We start from the raw sequence: 17075 nt of genomic DNA, 5'->3' as shown, positions 1-17075 counted from the left end.
TGATTTATCTGGGAAACAGAGAGATTTTTGTTTTCAGCGGTAAACATCATTGGGTTTAGATTACACCGCAGTTTTCATAAATTTGCCGCTGCGGGACCCAAAAGTATTCACTCTTGTGTGAAACTAGTATCTGACAATAAAGAATAAATAAACCACTGTGTTATGACTACATCAGCCAGCAAGGTCTTATAGGTTCAGGGTGTCTATACTCCACTTTCCCTCACAGGCAGCTGAGTTTACACTTATTATTTTTGGTTCTTTTTTTTTTCTACTAGCATTGAGTGTATTTATTGTTACCACTAGAGGCAATGTGGGGCATTTTTGGGGGAGTAGTTTCCCAGGCTTACAACCAGTTTTATCAGCAAGTGCAATTGTGGGCATGTGGAAGCATGTTTTCATATAACAGATAATGCATATCAACAACTGATGGGCGATAAAAGCTAGCAACGATAGGGTAGGAAAACAGAAAATGAGCAGAGCGTCAGAAAATTCAAGGTTTCGTGAGGTAGGAAATGCATATGTTTCATCCAGTTGTGGAGACAAACTGTATTTTTGTAAAGAAAAGCTGGTATCATCCCTTCACACAATTTAAAGATGCGTAGAAGAAGACAGCAGCATAAATCAGGTAGTAGATATCTAGTAGTAACATCTCTTAATGAAGCCATGCCTTTTTCAATAAACTGTCTTTGGACTTTTCATAGAATATGTGTTTTTGCTCTACAGACAGCCATTAGTTGCAATGTTGAAAGATGTTACAATAGGAAAGATATTTGAAGTAAAACGCTCAAGAAGCCAAAATAAAGAAGTTAACCACATTACCTTGACTCAAAACAAAAAGAGAAATATTGTGTTTCCTTTTTAGCTACATAAAAAGGTCTGACTTTATGCATCCGTGAGCGTTTGAAGAAGTTATCACAGTACACCTCCTTCCACCTTAACACAGACACACACACCTCATCAGTATAGGTTGTTATAGGCCAGCGGCAGTCCAGAGGTCAGATCATTACCGATGCAGTCATGGATCATAGATACACCTCTTATATTCGTCCTTCCTTTATCATTCCCTCGTGACCTCATCTGCTGTTGCACTTCTCATCTTTAGGATTAGAAAACGAGCCGATCTTTCTCCTTCACACTTATGCTATTCCCTATAGAATCGACACAGGTATTCCATCATTATAATTATTTGACCATTCATATTAACTGGCAAATTTATCAGCGGTGGCTATTGCACCATTAGTCACATTCTTCTTCATTTTGCAGAAGTAAAGCAGCCACTACAGAATATTACAGCTGTTGTGTTGGATGTTCTTAACATACTGAGGAGTCCATAAAGAAGTAAAATGCACCAGATGAACTGTGACTTTTCCCTGACGAAGTCATGTCTTTTTTTTTTTTTAAATCAGATAGCACAGAGCTTGTGCTGCTGGCAGTGGGAGCTGGCAGGAACGGCTCAAAGCCTGTGAAAGTCAAATGCTGTCTCTTTCAGTCTGAGAGAACAATTTTTGAAAATGTGAGCTACAGTAAAATGCACGATGCCTGAAGCATGCTGTACTTCCAATTTTCGTCTACAGTGCCATGCAGCAATGAAGCCTGAATAATACGGTGGGAACTATTTGTTCAGCTCTAATGTGTAAAATATGTGAGGCACATGCAGCATTTGTTGAATTAACATACAAATTGCTGATATATTATCTTATGGAATTTTCCAAATCTAGCAAGGCAGCGTTTTCTTGTCAAAACGTTTTATATTCTGCACTGCGTACAGCCTTAGAAGCGGCGCAGTGATGTTTTACACTGATGAAATAACCAGGCAGCTTACCAGAATGTTATCACTTCTATTTAGTCACACTGTGCTGAGCACTCATGCATAATTGTGTACATAAGCGTCTATCAAAATCGGAGGTCTGTTTTACAATATTAAGCCAACTCCATTGACGATCCCCTTGCCCTTATCATGATACAGTGGGCATTTAACGCCGACTGGCTTTTGGAAGTAAGAATTTGAGCTCAGCACTTTCTTCCAGGCTTTGGTCGTAACCGTGCCTTCTCAAAGCCCACTGTCAAGCTCGTCCTTTGATGTATGGATGGAGGCATTTTGTTCAAAGGGATAACCTTTTCTGGGCACTTCTTTGAAATGATAATTCACCAGTCTGCTGCAGGTGAAGCCGGAGCTCTCTCGGCAGAGAGGGCAATCAAAGTCAAATGGAGGAGCCACTCACGGCTTTGCCTGCGTAACCAGTGCCAGCGTCTGGCATCTACTGTCAGTCCTGCTCCCAGCTTAATCTCTGCTTTAGATAAACGGAGCAGGCACGGGGGATGTCACAGCGACAAGGAGACTTGAAGTAGCAAAACGTGCAACGGCCCGTTGCGCCATTGTGGTCGCGAAAGACCTAGATGTTTCGGCGTGGTTGTGTGTTTACATAGACGATACATAAACGCCATATGCAAGCTGAGTTTTTCCTTCGCTGCAGGCTCCGCGCATCAGTGGTGAGGGGGACACAGCTGTGTGTAATTACGTCAGTAATAAACCTGGATATGGTCCACCTGCCTCAGAGTGAACCCTCTATCCAATCCAGCACGTTCGACAACAAAGGAGACGAGTGCGCACTGATTATGGCTTTGATGATGCAGCTAGACGGCAGCGTTTTATGGAGATATTTCTGTCTCACGAATAATTCCCTGAAATTATTCAATCAGTATCAAACAATGACATGTGCTAGTAGTGTATGATAACTGACTTAAAAGACCCATATGTCACATATCGTCACATATGTTACATATGTAACGTCAGAGATGAATAAAACCCAAAAAAAACGAACACAATACAGTACGTATGGTATATACAGTAATATGCTCCTCTGCGCTAATGGATTGGTGACCTGCCAAGGTGTACTTCTACCCAGGGTCCATTCAGTAACAACCCTGAACATGTTTTGAATAAAGGGAATTAATTATTTCTGCTACAAATACTGTATATCAGTCTCTTGTTGCTGTCCATCTGGATGTAAGCTTTCAGGATTCTACATCCGCCAGCGCGCCTGTAACGAGGCGGCATAGGATACACAGACACAGCTCTCCCTTGGGTTCAGGCTCCAGCTGGCGGAGACATGCTAGGGCAACCTGTCCCTATTATTGTTTGTGACAGAACCAAGAAGGAAATGCAAGTAGCAAAAGTGCGTACGTGGATCCTGCATGTCAGATTCTGCTGGCAGTGCCTCCAATGTAATTATGGGCATGGGTGGCCAGCTATGACAGCTTATCTGTTAGCCAGCCAGTAGGTGTCTGCTGCACCTGGTGAGCTGCATGCCACAATGATGAACCACCGATACACAAATTAAAAATCACGTACAGATTTTCATGAAAACACGAGACGTTTGCTAATGGCAATTTCATATCGTCTCATGCTGCTCATGAACACAGCAGCACACGCGTCTGGCACCATGTCACAGAGCTAGCCACTCCCAAATCTTGTTTCTCAGCATTTCATGTGCCACGCTAATGAGTTACAAATGCATGGGGTGAACTCATGGCATTATCATTTTAATTAGTCTCATACATAGACAGTTTGGCTGAGACCTGTTTGTTCACAATTATAATAGAGAGTTATAGGTTTTGAGTTGATTAGGCTAGATGAACAAAGTGTTTTAGAGAGCATTTTAATGAAACAACAGAAAATAGGCATACTTCGTTGTAAAAATCACAACAAATTAATACTAATTCATCAGGAATGAAATACTGAACAACCTTTGTCTCCTTTAAAGTTGAGATTTTGTGAGAAATGTAACTAAAACGAGACCCAACTAATTTGAAAATACTTTAAACCCGATACTAAATTGAACGTAGTTCAAAGTCATCATGTCAAATTCTAAAATATTAAGATATTATTGGAAAGTGTTAATTAGTGAGAGAATCTATCAAAAGTAAAGGCAGGGAGAGGCCTCGGCAGATAATGGGAAATAGTGGAACAGTTTATAGTTTACAGTAATGTTTTCCCACTTGGGGATTTCATCATATACATAATATTTAAAGATTCTGAGAATCTGGAGAAATATCAGCAATCGCATTTGCAAAGTGAAAGGCCAAAAACAGAATCTCTATGACTGTCTTGAAAACCAATATGCAGGAAATGCCTTGGCAACGCTAAATCCACAAATCATAATTAAAACTTGGCCACGCAGAGAGAGAGAGGGAGAAAAAAACAAGTTCCCGAAATATCGCCACCTGCTCTGAGCCCAAGCTTGCTTATTTAAAATGGGCAGAGGTGGAGTCCAACTTTGGGCTCAAGAGTAGAAGAACCATCCAACTTTTAGTTCACAATTCACAAGCCAGGATTTGTAATGCAATTGGGGGGTGCCTAAGAGACTTTGCCAGTCTGTGAATATACGGGTTTTAGAACCATAATAAGTCATAATAAGTCAAAGGAAGTAAACAACATAATTTCAATGATTCAAATATTTTGATTTCTATCCTTTAAATCACTCACTCTCACACTTGGTGATTTTCATCTGTGGGAAGTTTGCTAAAATAAGCATTGTGCACTATTTTTAATTAGCCCTGTTTTAAAAGTGTTGTGATTAGGATCTCAACACCTTTAAAACAGTGCTGGAATACATTAAAAGATATCTTAAATTTCACTTTAACTGCTTTTAAATTAAAGAAGGGCCTGTTTTGTTTTAATAAAGCATCCACAAGCTTACTCATGCCTAAGCAAAGACAGAAAACACATCATTTCTCTCAATAACCTTTGCAGCATTTCTGTTAATATGACCGTCCGCACTGTGTACAGCCAGGGGACCTGGTCCTTTTGTGCTCACCCTAACAAAAATCCCTCCAATCAGCGATGAGTAATGAGTGGGCAGGTTATCATGCAGTGATCCCAGCTTTCTAATTAGTCTTCCATTAACTTTTCCAACCTTGGTAACCACAGGGTGCACACTTTACACACACACACATGCACGATTCACATCCTCAAACTGAAATATGGGATCTCCACTCCAAAGTCAAAAATCTAAAATTAAGTATTTAATAACAGTTTATTTACTCTGCAGTGTTCATTTAATCCTCACGTTCACCCTGGTTGGCCAGAAATGGCTTTTTTGTAGAACCAATTTTCACCGTGTCGTCCTTCCAGAATAACAGCAGTCACATTATGTGTATCATCCCATAAAATGATTTGTGTGTTGTTCCCTGTCCATGTAAAATAATGATTAAAACATCAGGTGCACAGGAGTCTGACTGTTATTCAGGGAAACTGTTAGATGGATCATTTTCCGATGACTATGCTACAATACCTGTGCACGCAGGTGACACGCTGCCTCTGTTTTTTTAAGGTACAAACTAGTGAAATGTACTTTTTTTTTTAAAGAAAGAGTCACAGATCAGACCTTCTCTGGCTCTTATGAATTCTTTGCAACACTTTGTTTAGATACAGGCTGAATGTCAATGTTCAGCACCGGCATTTTTGGTTTCATTTGGCATCCTGGTCTAGCTGATGTCTGTCAAAGACCATACAATGTATTTCTGATCTGCAGAATAAAAGACGCTGCCTGAGCCTTGTGCAGAATGTGGACGCGGAGCAACAGAAACTAGACAAAAAGATTGACAGGGGAGAGAGAAACAGAGAGCGTATACATGACATGGATACAAAGATTTTCTGTTTTGTTTTTTTGACTTTAGCTCATATTCCCTCAGAGCAGTATTTCCCATTTTATCGCATCTAATAGTGCATACGCAAAATGTAATCAGCACCCCTGGTATGTGTGTGTCCAAATGCACGCGCACACCAGCCTCTTTGTGCGATGCAAAGCATGAATCCATGATTCATCCTGTTTCACAGTGGGCAGTCGGTTTTAGAATGGAGCGGCACAAAAGAGTGATGGAAATTCCTGGGGAGCTGCTGTCCTGTGGCCTTCCAGCACCCAGTGGTATGCACTATCTTGCCGTATTATTGCTTTTTCTGTTTGTCAGCGAGCCCACGACTTCAAAGGAGGCTTAAAACATTCTTTCATTTTCTGTCAGGGTTGAAGGGTTGAGAGAGTGAGTCTACATTTTATGAACAAAGCCCCCCCAAGACATCTAGCAAAATAAAATGTTACCATCCGAGATGCAGCTCCTAACATTTACTCCAAAGCACTGATCATAAACTATTAATAGATGTATGTCTGTATGAGCACCAGAAGGGTGTCTCTTTGAATTGGATCCTTGTGCTGGGTTAGGTCAGGAATGGGGGTAAAGCCGGTGGGCCCCCTTTATTCCACTGGAACATAAAATCCTGCACGGAGGAGGATGGCGAGCAGATAGCTAGCATTACGGCTGTTGTGTAAAATTGCCATTATTCAGTCAAGCGATTATCTGCTGCCGTGGTGTGTAATGCGTCTCTGTGACCGTGACTGATGCCTGCACATCTAAGACTCTGCTGGAGAAGGGTGAGACTGAAAGAGGTGACCTCTTTCTTCTGAGTTCTATGAATCGTTTTTAGATACACTGTCAAAGTGTGGAAAACACAGTGCCAGTGGATCTGTCTTAAACCCAAAGCAGGCCTCTTCTTTTAGAAGGTGAAAAATTAAACTTATGTAGAGGTAAATAAAACAAAAGTTTATCTTTCTGATGCATTTATACAGATTTATTCAGATTACATGATTATTTGCTAATATTATTAAGTCTTCCAGGCAACCAGACTTCTGTGTAACCTAACATCTATCCATCCTCTCTGTGCTTTAAGGTTGAAACCATTCAGTATTCAGTGTGCTTAGAGTTCCTAAGTGAAAAACATAACAATTATGAATTTAGACTGGGCCAAAAAACAGCAGAGGAAATAGCAGGTTAATTAATATTTAATATTTGCAACTATAACTTCTTGCCAAGTGAAGTGTAGGAGTCAGTGAGCTCATTCCGCCATTTATCTGCTGTTTGTTTAGTTTATAAAATAGAAAGGAGCCTTCATAACCCCCTGTGCTGAATTTTGTAGACCTTTTTTTCCCACTGGCATACAGTAGAATACATTTGTTTACTTTATCTTAGCAGCAAGTAGAAACCCATGGCAATAACAGAAGACAGTAGGCTGTGGCATCATCAGTCAAGTCACTTTATAGCTCTGGCTTGTTTTAGGCTCTTATGCATCACACAGTTTCAGAGGGTCTGATTGGGGCCAAATTTATTAGCATGGCAAGCATAAAGCCAGATGCATAAAGAACTAACTTCAGTGACAAAAACCAAAAGGAAACTTGAAACAGATGGTATCCCCCCCTCCACCCCTGTGGAGCTCTGCTTCCACGTAGAGACAGAAGCACCTGAGACAGAACTGTGGCAAGATGCTTGGAACAACCTACTAAATAACAGTGCACTGACACAGTGCAGAAGACCTGCCTGTTTTAAAGGGAAATGGTAGCGGCTCCAGATATTTCAGGGTCTGACTGAAGTTTAATAGCTAATGAAACGATCCTTGTTGTTAGTTTGGGAAGCATTCTCAGAATACTGTTTTTTATTACAATCGAAACAGGAAATAATAAGTCAAAATCTTGTTTTATATTAAGCGCTTTTGATTTCACAAAATATGTATCTGTGGCATTTAAATGAGGTTTCAGTACAAAATGTAATTACTCCGTGTTTTTCTTTTCAGCATTTTTAATTATGGCTTTATAATTAATTTGCTACTCCTCTTGTAATTTTCAAGTTTATTCCTTAACTTTTAATGTTGATTTAATGTCCGTTCCCATACAGAGGCTTATGCCCTTATCACACGCCCCATTAAATAATGCCTATTCTGATGTAATGTGCCGTACTATGTGCCAAAAGTTGTCCCAGCTTGTATTGTTTAGATGGTCTTTGGGGTAACTAATTAGATTACCGCATGGCGACCACTATTGTCAGATCTAAATTTGTCCGGTTAGTTTTTCTTCATCAGATTCACAGAGAGCCCTTTCAGCAATGAACATGCTCGTTAATTACTCTTCCGTATCTTTTCTTCTTCCCGTGCAGATCAAACGGGTCATTTTCTGCGTCTTCCTCGAGACTGATTTTGCCATCTACAAGAAGAAAATGTCTGTCATGTTTCAAGGTACGTGTAATCACTCGCATCCTTGCTGGATCATTACATTTCTTCTGCTACCTGACACTTTGTTGTTGAATTGATTAACATGCTGACTTTCTTCAAGTTTTCCAAGTTTTGGACAACCTGTGATGTCACCGCCTAAGTAACTGAACATATGCATACATGTGTTCAGTTAGTTAGGAAGTGACCTTGTGTATCCTTGGAAACATCTGCAGCGAGAATTATCCTGTTCCTGGAAGCAGTAGTGTAAGGACCTGTCAGGTTTGGGTGACACCTTCAAATGCAAACATATTCAGCGCAACCAACCGCGCAGCCTTTGGGGAGATTAGCGGTGAGAATTTATGCCGACAAGGTTGATAAAATAAGTGTCAGGTTCTCTACATATTGCCTCACGATCTACCTGACCTATAATAGCTGTCTAATGGTTCGTGTGCTTGCCGTGAATGAGCGAGCTGATATTTCACGTGATCACTGATAGTTTGATGAGAATTTAATGCCGGATTTGATTGACTGTAATAATAGTACACAACAGCAATTGTCTCCTGAAAAAAGCTAAAATATTCCGGGATGCATAGCAACTGTGACCATCCTCTTGGTTACTGCTCTCCAATTGTGTGTGTGTGTGTGAAATAAACAAACATCCATTATCTTCTACTCCCACTCTCCTTTCTGTCCCTTGCTCAATTCCCTCCCCCCTTTCATGCCATCATCTTTTTTTCCGGGGACCAGGAGCAGTCACCAGCTCTGATGGGGGTTCCACAGAGGATTGAGTTGAATAGCTGGGGAGCTGAAAGAGGCTGGCTGGCTTCACCAGCCTAGCATTACCTTCCATTTACCTCACTTTTCGCTCCTCACCTCCCCAACGGAATACCGGCTCTCAGGCCTTCATCTCGCTGCTCCCAGATGGAGAGTGTTTTGTTCTCCCTGCACTCCCGTCATCTCTCCCGCTCCCCGCCCAGACTCTTCCCTAAAAGATTACATTCCGAAGAGAGACCTTAATTATACTGCCTGCCCCCATGCACCCAGCACCCGTCTCATCATATTAGTGCTTTGAGATGAGAATCTGGAGCTGTTGTTCTCCAGTTATCACTCTCACCATTTAAAAAGTGCTGTGAGTGGATAAATGGCCTGTATCTCCCTGTGATTGGGAACAGGGAAGAAGCAAAATGACAGCTTGTGTGTATGCGTGTGCGCGCCACGTAGGGCATTCAGAAAAGTTTTGAGACTCACATTACTCTGAGCAAAATCTTTAAAAACTATTGTGTACCAAAATGTAATGAGTTGCTAATAAGGGAGGCCGAGGTCAGTCTTTGATTAAATTTGGGGTCATTTCAAAAGGTTACTACAGCACACACCGTGATGCAAGTGCTTTTGACATCAGTGTCTTACCTGTCACGTGTCCTTTGACCCCTGAGGTCAGGGCCACCTTTGCCCATCTTTCCTCTTTGTGGGCAGAAGAGGAAAATTGGCTTAATAAGCATGACGTTCCCACTCAGGGTCACTGTCTTAGTTAGCCACTTAGTAGACACTCACAGAAGCGACAGGATTCGTGTGTTTTATCCAGCCACGCTGCACTACGTAGATGGCTTCCAACAGTAGTTGAAAGGTGTTCTTTGAAGAAAGAAGTGCTGATTGGTATGATTGCATCATGGTAGGTAATGCATAACCCCATAGTGTGAAAAGACTTGCATTTAGCCTGCGCAGAATGGCAGTAGTGAATCAGAGGCTGTGAATTAGCTCTGCAGGTGTGCTCGAGTACTTTCAGCACGTCTCATCATCCTCTCTGCTAGTGATAGACAGTCAGGTAGATCTTACGGCAACACTGAATGCATCACACAGAGACTTGAGACCATTCTGTCTCCTGCAGCATCCTCTCGCTTTCAATAACCCTCTGTCACGTCTGCACTTCCTGTTCTCCTTACTTATTCTCACACACGTCTCCCTTTATTCCTGTGCTACATGCCCATTTCCTTAACCCTTCACACCCTTCATTCTTCCCCATTACATTGAGGAGAAGCTTCTCCATCACCTCCTTTATTTGCATACTGTTATAGAGCTCTTGTGAATGGTGGCCTTGATCTTTCTGTAATTTGTATGTGTGTGTGTGGTTATGCGAAACTCGGGATCTTCCCCGTGACATCAGTTTCAAGGATGTCTACAGCGGCAAGTACACATACAATGGATTTTTTTTTTTTTTTATTGAAGTCTTACTATTCTCATTTTTCACAGTATAGCCGCTTTCCTCATATTCAAGCAATCTGTCAAGTGACAATGACTGGAGCAGGAATGTGTAAACAGGACATTTGCATACAGGAAATTGCTTTATTACAATGTGCATTTCCACAAGCTGTCAGTGTGCGAGAGCCAAAATACGGTTACTCCTTTGCAAAGGGAGGAAACTGAAAAATAGCCTGTGCTGACATGAATACTCAGACACACCTGCATGCAGGCACATAAACTGTGGCACACGTTCACAAAACAGGAAGTGGATTTTTTTAATTTGTTTTTTTAAAGATTAGAACTGCCTGGTATTTGAGCAATGGAGCAGCTGTTTGATGAGTAACGACGGAGTCCTCACAGTCACACAGAGTATTTTATGTAGCTCGTGAAGATCGGCATGCTTTTGGATCTTTTGGAGTCATGAGTTTTCCCCTCTAACATCAACAGTGAATCATGCAAATACACGAACAAGCTAAAGCACACAGCAGCACAAGCTGTTTGTTGTTGGGGTTTTTTTAGAAGGCGAAACTATCAAGTATGAACATTAATTGATTAAGTAGCAGAGCTCAATCAATGCAATTAATCATAAAACACGATTCTATTATGTATTCTGATTGGCGTGATTGACCACACGCTTCCCGTGCCACATATTATTTGCGCGTATGGAAGCAGTCAGGCATCTGTAGTTGTAGAGAGTGAAAGCATGTTGAAATTGATTCTGGGTACACTCCTCCACTAATATGATCCGGGTGGCTGCCCACAAGCTGGGCTCCATCTCGTCTTCTCCTCAATCAGCCACACTGCTGACAATATTAACACAGACCACAGGACTGCAGAGGCTGCTGCATTCTCTCCAACTGTTTCACCCACTTTCCAGTTGACATTTATTTACAAAGCTTTTTAATACACACTGTATGTTCCTCGCCTCTTAACCCCTAACCCACACACACATGCACACACCCACCCGGCCATCAAATGTCCATAGTAAAAGAACCCCCTCAAACCACACCACTGCTGTTACAGCAGTAAAGCTGTGGTATGCACAGGCTTTTATCACACACATGTAATTTGTTGACGGAGCATATGAAGGGCTACAGGATCCCTGTGAGGGGTGAAAATGAAGTCTGTGTTGGTTTCACGAGGCTATCCCTCAGGGCAGGGAAATGAGGAGACCACGGTGTGTTAGTGATGTTATTGTCAGGGAGCACACTGAGTCTCTCAGTCAGCTTCGGCAGATACGAGGTTCCTGCTTTAGCCCTTCATATTTGAAAAATGTTGGGAAGCCTGTGAATAAATCAGACATGAAAATGGACAAATGTTATGAGCTGCTTATCTGTGTTTTTGGTGTTGGCTGGTCATGGTCACTCGCTGATAATTTAAACGTTCAGAATTGCTCGGTTTAGGGACACTATTTAAATTTAAATATGGCCATATCGTTTCTCACAAGGTATTCCTATTTGTGCGTGAATATGTAACCCTAAAGGAATAGTTCATTCATCGTCTATTAGGAATTTAATGATAGGGTCAATACTTCTTTCCAAGAGTCAGATGAGAGGATCAATAATACTCTCATATCTATTTGTTAAAAAGCTGGAGACAGCTAAGCTTAGCATAGCATAAAACACTGGAAAAGAGCTGAGCTCCATCAAAAGTGGAGAAAAAATACTGAGGACCGTGCAAAAGCCTTGCAGCAATTCTTATTTCTTGTTTATTTTGCTTCCAAATAGCCAGACTGTCTTGTCATTTTTTAAAGTGGTCTTGCACAGTAGTTCTGATAGTCTGTGCATGTTTATCTTTTTCACTCATTTGTACACCACCATTTTCAAAGGAGTGGTTTTTAGTTTGTTAAGCCACTGGACACTGAACCATGAATCATTCAAACATAAAACAGGCACCTAACTTGAGGGATGACTCAGTGTTGTGTCTACAGACAGCTTAACAAAAAAAAACAGTTTTAAATTGTATCTTTGGGCATTTTGTTACTAGAAGCTTCTCACAAAAACGCATCATTTGTTCCAATTTCTTTGGTTGAAGCTATGAAAAATGCCAAAGATAACACAGCCCGACAGACATAAAATATTATTTTTGCACCAACAGGGTGATGCCCGAAGAGCTGTTGACCAAAACACTTGACAGATCTTGATATGGTGTCCAGTGTGTTCTTAAAAAAATCTCAGGTAACTGGACAAAACAAGTATCTGAAAATCACGACCATGGTCGTTCAGCTGATCCATCTACTGTTCACTGAAACCTCATCAGATGTGCTGTTATTGGAAGCGTGGCTTTCAAAAAGCCATTCATAAGAAGGGGAAACATGCAGAAAGGGCTAAGGTATGCTAAATTAAACAAGAACTGGACTCATAATCAGTGGCAACATGTCCGATCCACTGTGCTGACCCCTTTGGATATAAGGGGGGAGTTGCACATTAGATTGTACAGTAAAAACTGTACAATCAGTTTTCCCTATTTTTACCTTATATACTCAATTTCTATATATGTTTGCACGCTTCGATAAATCTCTGCACCGACTTCTAGTTTTCCTAGAAAATATAAAGAAATGAGTGGTAGCTCAAAACTTTTGCACAGAACTGTACCTATACATTATTATTGGTCCAGTTCGGGAACATTCCTGGAGTTTCACTGTCACTCCGATTGGATAATTATTTAATTTTGCTACGTGGTTGTAGATTTCTCTTCCCCTGCTTAGAAAGTTTATGCTAAGCTAACCATGTACCAGCTATTGTTTCGCATTTAGCATGCAGACATGAGAGCAGAATCAATCTTGTCATCTATTTCTTAGAGCGTGAATAAGCCTGTGTACTGTCAAACAGCTGATCCTTTCTCATCAGTTATCATATCACGCCATCCTGTTTAAATGTGTATGCGTTTGCGATTTCTTTGGTTTTATGGCCTAGAAAGAAAGCAAGAACCAAAAAAAGGTGTCACACGGGTCGTTCTGGACTAAAACATACTGCACCTTCCCTGTATTGAGCCGTGATCATAGCAGAATCATGTGTGGCCTGATGTTTCCATTCTTGCGCTGTTGTAGTACTGTATCAGTGGACCTTCCTTTGTTTCCCCAAGCAGGGTTAGATTAATGCACTGTACCCTTTTATTCAGTGTTATACAAAAGAAAAGCCTGTCGCTGGATCCACTGGGAGCTCTGATGGTTACACTTCTACAGAACAGATGACAACAGCCTTTCATCAAAGCTAACGCTTGCTTTTGCTTGTTAACCACAGTGCAATCATTTCACAGACTCCTGCACAGCCACACACACACACATAAAAATACACGTGCCCTCACAAATAATGTAATCCATTCATATGAACTGTGCACATGAAAAAGGCAAGTACACATGTACTGTGTATATAGTGGCCTGACACAAGGCATCTAGAGGCATGCTGAGCTGTGCAAGATCTGAGTGTCTATGAGTGCGTATCGTGTGTAGGAGCCGTGAGCAGGCATCCACGGTTCCTCTCTCGCCTCATCTCTCACTCTGCAGTTCCTCCTGAAGCATAAACATCCAAAGCATCCGTCTCATCTCGCACTGTGCAGCTCAACTCATCCACCCAGAACACCTCTAGTACCCTCAGTCTGTCTCACACAATAGACTTACAGACAAAAGAAGAGAAAATCAAAGGGGGTTTTTTTTTTTGTTTTTTTTAAAGACGCAGTTGTCCACGCCAGCCTGGAGTCCTTGTATTTTCAGGAAATGGGAGGCTTTATGTCATTTATGCTGAGCCTACCAGCATAGATATAATTGGAAAAGAATGTTTCACGAATGTGACCCCCTCTCCCCAAACATATACCCACATACTCAGTCATTTGGTGTAATAACTCTCGATATCCAAGGCCATCTGGTGGGAAATTGAAGGAGGTTGTTGAGTGTGATGAGGAACAGGAGGTGAAAGAGTTTCAGCGAAAAGCTTTTGGAACACACAAATGTGATCGTATTTCCCCGATTTACAGGGGTGGGTGCAGGTTCGAGTTTCATTGTTTGGTTTCAGCAGTCGGCATCATAACACTGTGATATTCTAATATTATAATCATGTTGCCATGAGTCGGCTCGTGCATTATAAAAGAGCCTGGTTTGACACGCTGTCGTTTTCTCCCCCTCTGCCAGACAATGACATGGAGGTTACAGAGGAGCCGCCGAAGGAAGGTGAGTGACAGAATATTTCATGGTTCCCTTTTCACCTTAACACCTCCATTAAAGCACACAGAGGGTGAGTGAGTGGTGTAGCTTCAGCTTATGACAGTGATTTGCTGGGTTTCGCGAAGCAGACGAAATTGAATGTTTATGCATTTAGCGACAAGTTGAATCCCAGGCCTGACTCATCGCTGTTAAAAATACTTCATGTCAGGTGCATTACATTACAAGAGCTTATATCAAAGCCAATTCCCAACACCATTCTCTTCATCCGGCTTACGGGCACAATGCCTTCAGACCACCTAAAGCGAGCGACAAAGAAGCAGCAGAGCTACATCCCTCCACAGCGTGCACCGGGTGATAGCACAAACACAAACTGTCAGCGCATAATGCTTTTATCAACACACCATCTTGGAACGAAGCCTGAAGGTACCAGATACTGCTTATCAGGATAAACTACTGACATTTGTCTGTGCGCTGATGTCCTGAATAAGCAATGACACAAACTGATGGCCACATAGAAGCGCGTGTGTGCGTTTGAATAGCAGAAACAATAGCCATAATAACATAATAACAATAACAGCAGTTTGGTTGTTACTTGCAGACATACAGTATAAAATTCAGTTTTATGAGCTGTTTGATAAATGTTTGATACCGCCTGTAGCAATTCTCTCCAAGGTAGAGTGTTGCAAAGCAGTACATGAAGAGCTTTTATTTTATTTTTTTTAATTGTGATCACAGTGGGATTAGCAGTGAGGTTTTCCCACATCTAACTGCTCAAACCTCATAGTACATGTGCAGCCATCTGAGCGAAAAGCAATGTTAGTTTTACAGTCTGCAGAAGAAAGTCTTCAGATTACTGTAGATGTAGAAACGAGGGTGCTATCAAAATGTTTTCCTCCAAAAGTCACCCCCATGATCTACCAATTACACGCATGTGTGTTTTCACTTTGGGTGAACATAAAAGGGCTGTTTTATAAGCGCACTGTAAAATGTGATATTCCAAAGTGAAACAATGTGGCTGAATCGTAAAGGCTTGGTCGAGAGGAACTGTTTTCTTGTCTTGACCAAGTGTGCTGGGTTTTTATTATTGTATTCCTCACCAGCTATTTTATGCTGCATACAGTACCACACTATACTGAAACAACCCCTGATAATTCCTGGCTCTGTTGTATCATCATACTAGCCCTTTCCTGGTCCAGTTTGGCCTTGTTTGATGGGCTTCTGCACTGGTGCCAAAGACTGGCCTTTTATTCTGCTCCATCAGCCAGAGTTTGAATCAGTCAGCCTGGAAGCTATTCAAAGGCTCAAATGACTGCAATTCTCACACGGAATGATGCTTTTGTCCCAGACTGTGGTCTGGAGTTGGTGTCAAAGCCTCACATTCTTCCCCTTTTCTCCCACCAGCGTCATTTTTATCAGGCGGGTATAAAACAAAACACAAGAGCCATCATGCTCTCCCACGGGCTTTTGTCGCGTGGTCCACAGAGACAGAACGGCCAAGAATAATCACTGCTTCAAAGAGTCAGCTTTACTCACACCATCTCACTCACCTTGATGCCAGAACGACATGCTCCTTGCTTCCTGGTAGCGTTTTGGGATAAGGATGTGTCTGCTCAACTGAATCACCATTTATTTTTGTTGATTTATAGATAACACAAAACCACCTACCAAAGCAGCAACCGAGGAAGAGAGTGAGGACAACACCAGAGGTAGAGTGCACTCGTTCTGACTGTGCACGTTTGTTCCGGCTCCTTCTTCTTAACGCGCCAGGGAAACTTTACTGGCAGAGGAAACACTGATATGTGTTTACTTTAAAAACAATTATTGTGTGTGTATAAAGTAAAGGAGCGTTCTCTTGGTCAGTAATCTCTTGTTCTTCTGATGCCAAGTTCCTCTTTGGGGAAATGAATACAAGATGAAGCTCGGTCTTTTTAAAAGAATGTTTTCTTAGAGGCAAACTTGTTTAAGAAGCCATTATCTGGCTATTCTGCAGTTTCAGCCCCTTTGGATGTGTAATATTGAAACAATTATAGGCTTCTCCGATACGATGGACCAAAGATAATTAGATTCTTACACTGGAGGGTGTTAGTAGGCAATTAAAATTGTACACCATCCATTTGTCTTTAAGCCTTAAGGTTGCAAGGAATTTTTTGAAGATAGCAGTCATGGCTGTTGTCTTTGGGGAAACCGTTCCTCTCACTGATTGTGAGAGGCTGGTCTAGATAGTGCAGTCACTTCAAGGGCGCCACAGCATTCTGTGTTCCTCAACAAAGCACAATAAGTCTTTCTCCCTGCCTCTTCAACATACCTTTGCCATAATCCACAGTAATTCAGTATGATTCACAAATTCAATCATCAGCATTAGAAGGGCATAAGTATTTTGTAATAATCTTTATAAATCCTAATTTATCAGGCCCTGCAGCTTAATAGTAACTAATCCATTCACAAAAGGCCTTGGCACAGCTTTCTAGCATGGGAACAGTCAGTCCTTGACACAACCTCTCTCACAGGGAGGCAATGAAATGATTTTGTGCTGCCTGCACTGTAAAGGTTAGGTCTGGTTCGATGTAGCACATAGGTGGGATTAATCATCGAAAACACTCAAGATTGCACAAAGCAAAGGAAACGCTAAGTGCAAAAACAACC

At 41.5% G+C, this 17075-nt stretch overlaps 1 protein-coding gene across 1 annotated transcript in view; it reads left to right on the top strand.

The window, feature by feature from the left end:
* macrod2 (mono-ADP ribosylhydrolase 2) overlaps positions 1 to 17075 on the top strand; it is a 493575-nt gene that overhangs the window by 449934 nt on the left and 26566 nt on the right. The window contains exons 9-11 of the mRNA XM_085478096.1: positions 7981 to 8059; positions 14400 to 14438; positions 16079 to 16138. Coding sequence (XP_085334222.1) covers positions 7981 to 8059; positions 14400 to 14438; positions 16079 to 16138 — 178 coding nt within the window. The remainder of the gene's footprint in view (positions 1 to 7980; positions 8060 to 14399; positions 14439 to 16078; positions 16139 to 17075) is intronic.

This window comes from Copadichromis virginalis, linkage group LG13 (genome assembly GCF_057382275.1).
Source record: "Copadichromis virginalis isolate Kocher_CV1m ecotype Utaka linkage group LG13, C_Virginalis_male_GT1.1, whole genome shotgun sequence".
Lineage (NCBI taxonomy): Eukaryota > Metazoa > Chordata > Actinopteri > Cichliformes > Cichlidae > Copadichromis > Copadichromis virginalis.
Note: the sequence above shows the minus strand (reverse complement) of the source record. Positions and strands in the feature narration are given on the sequence as shown.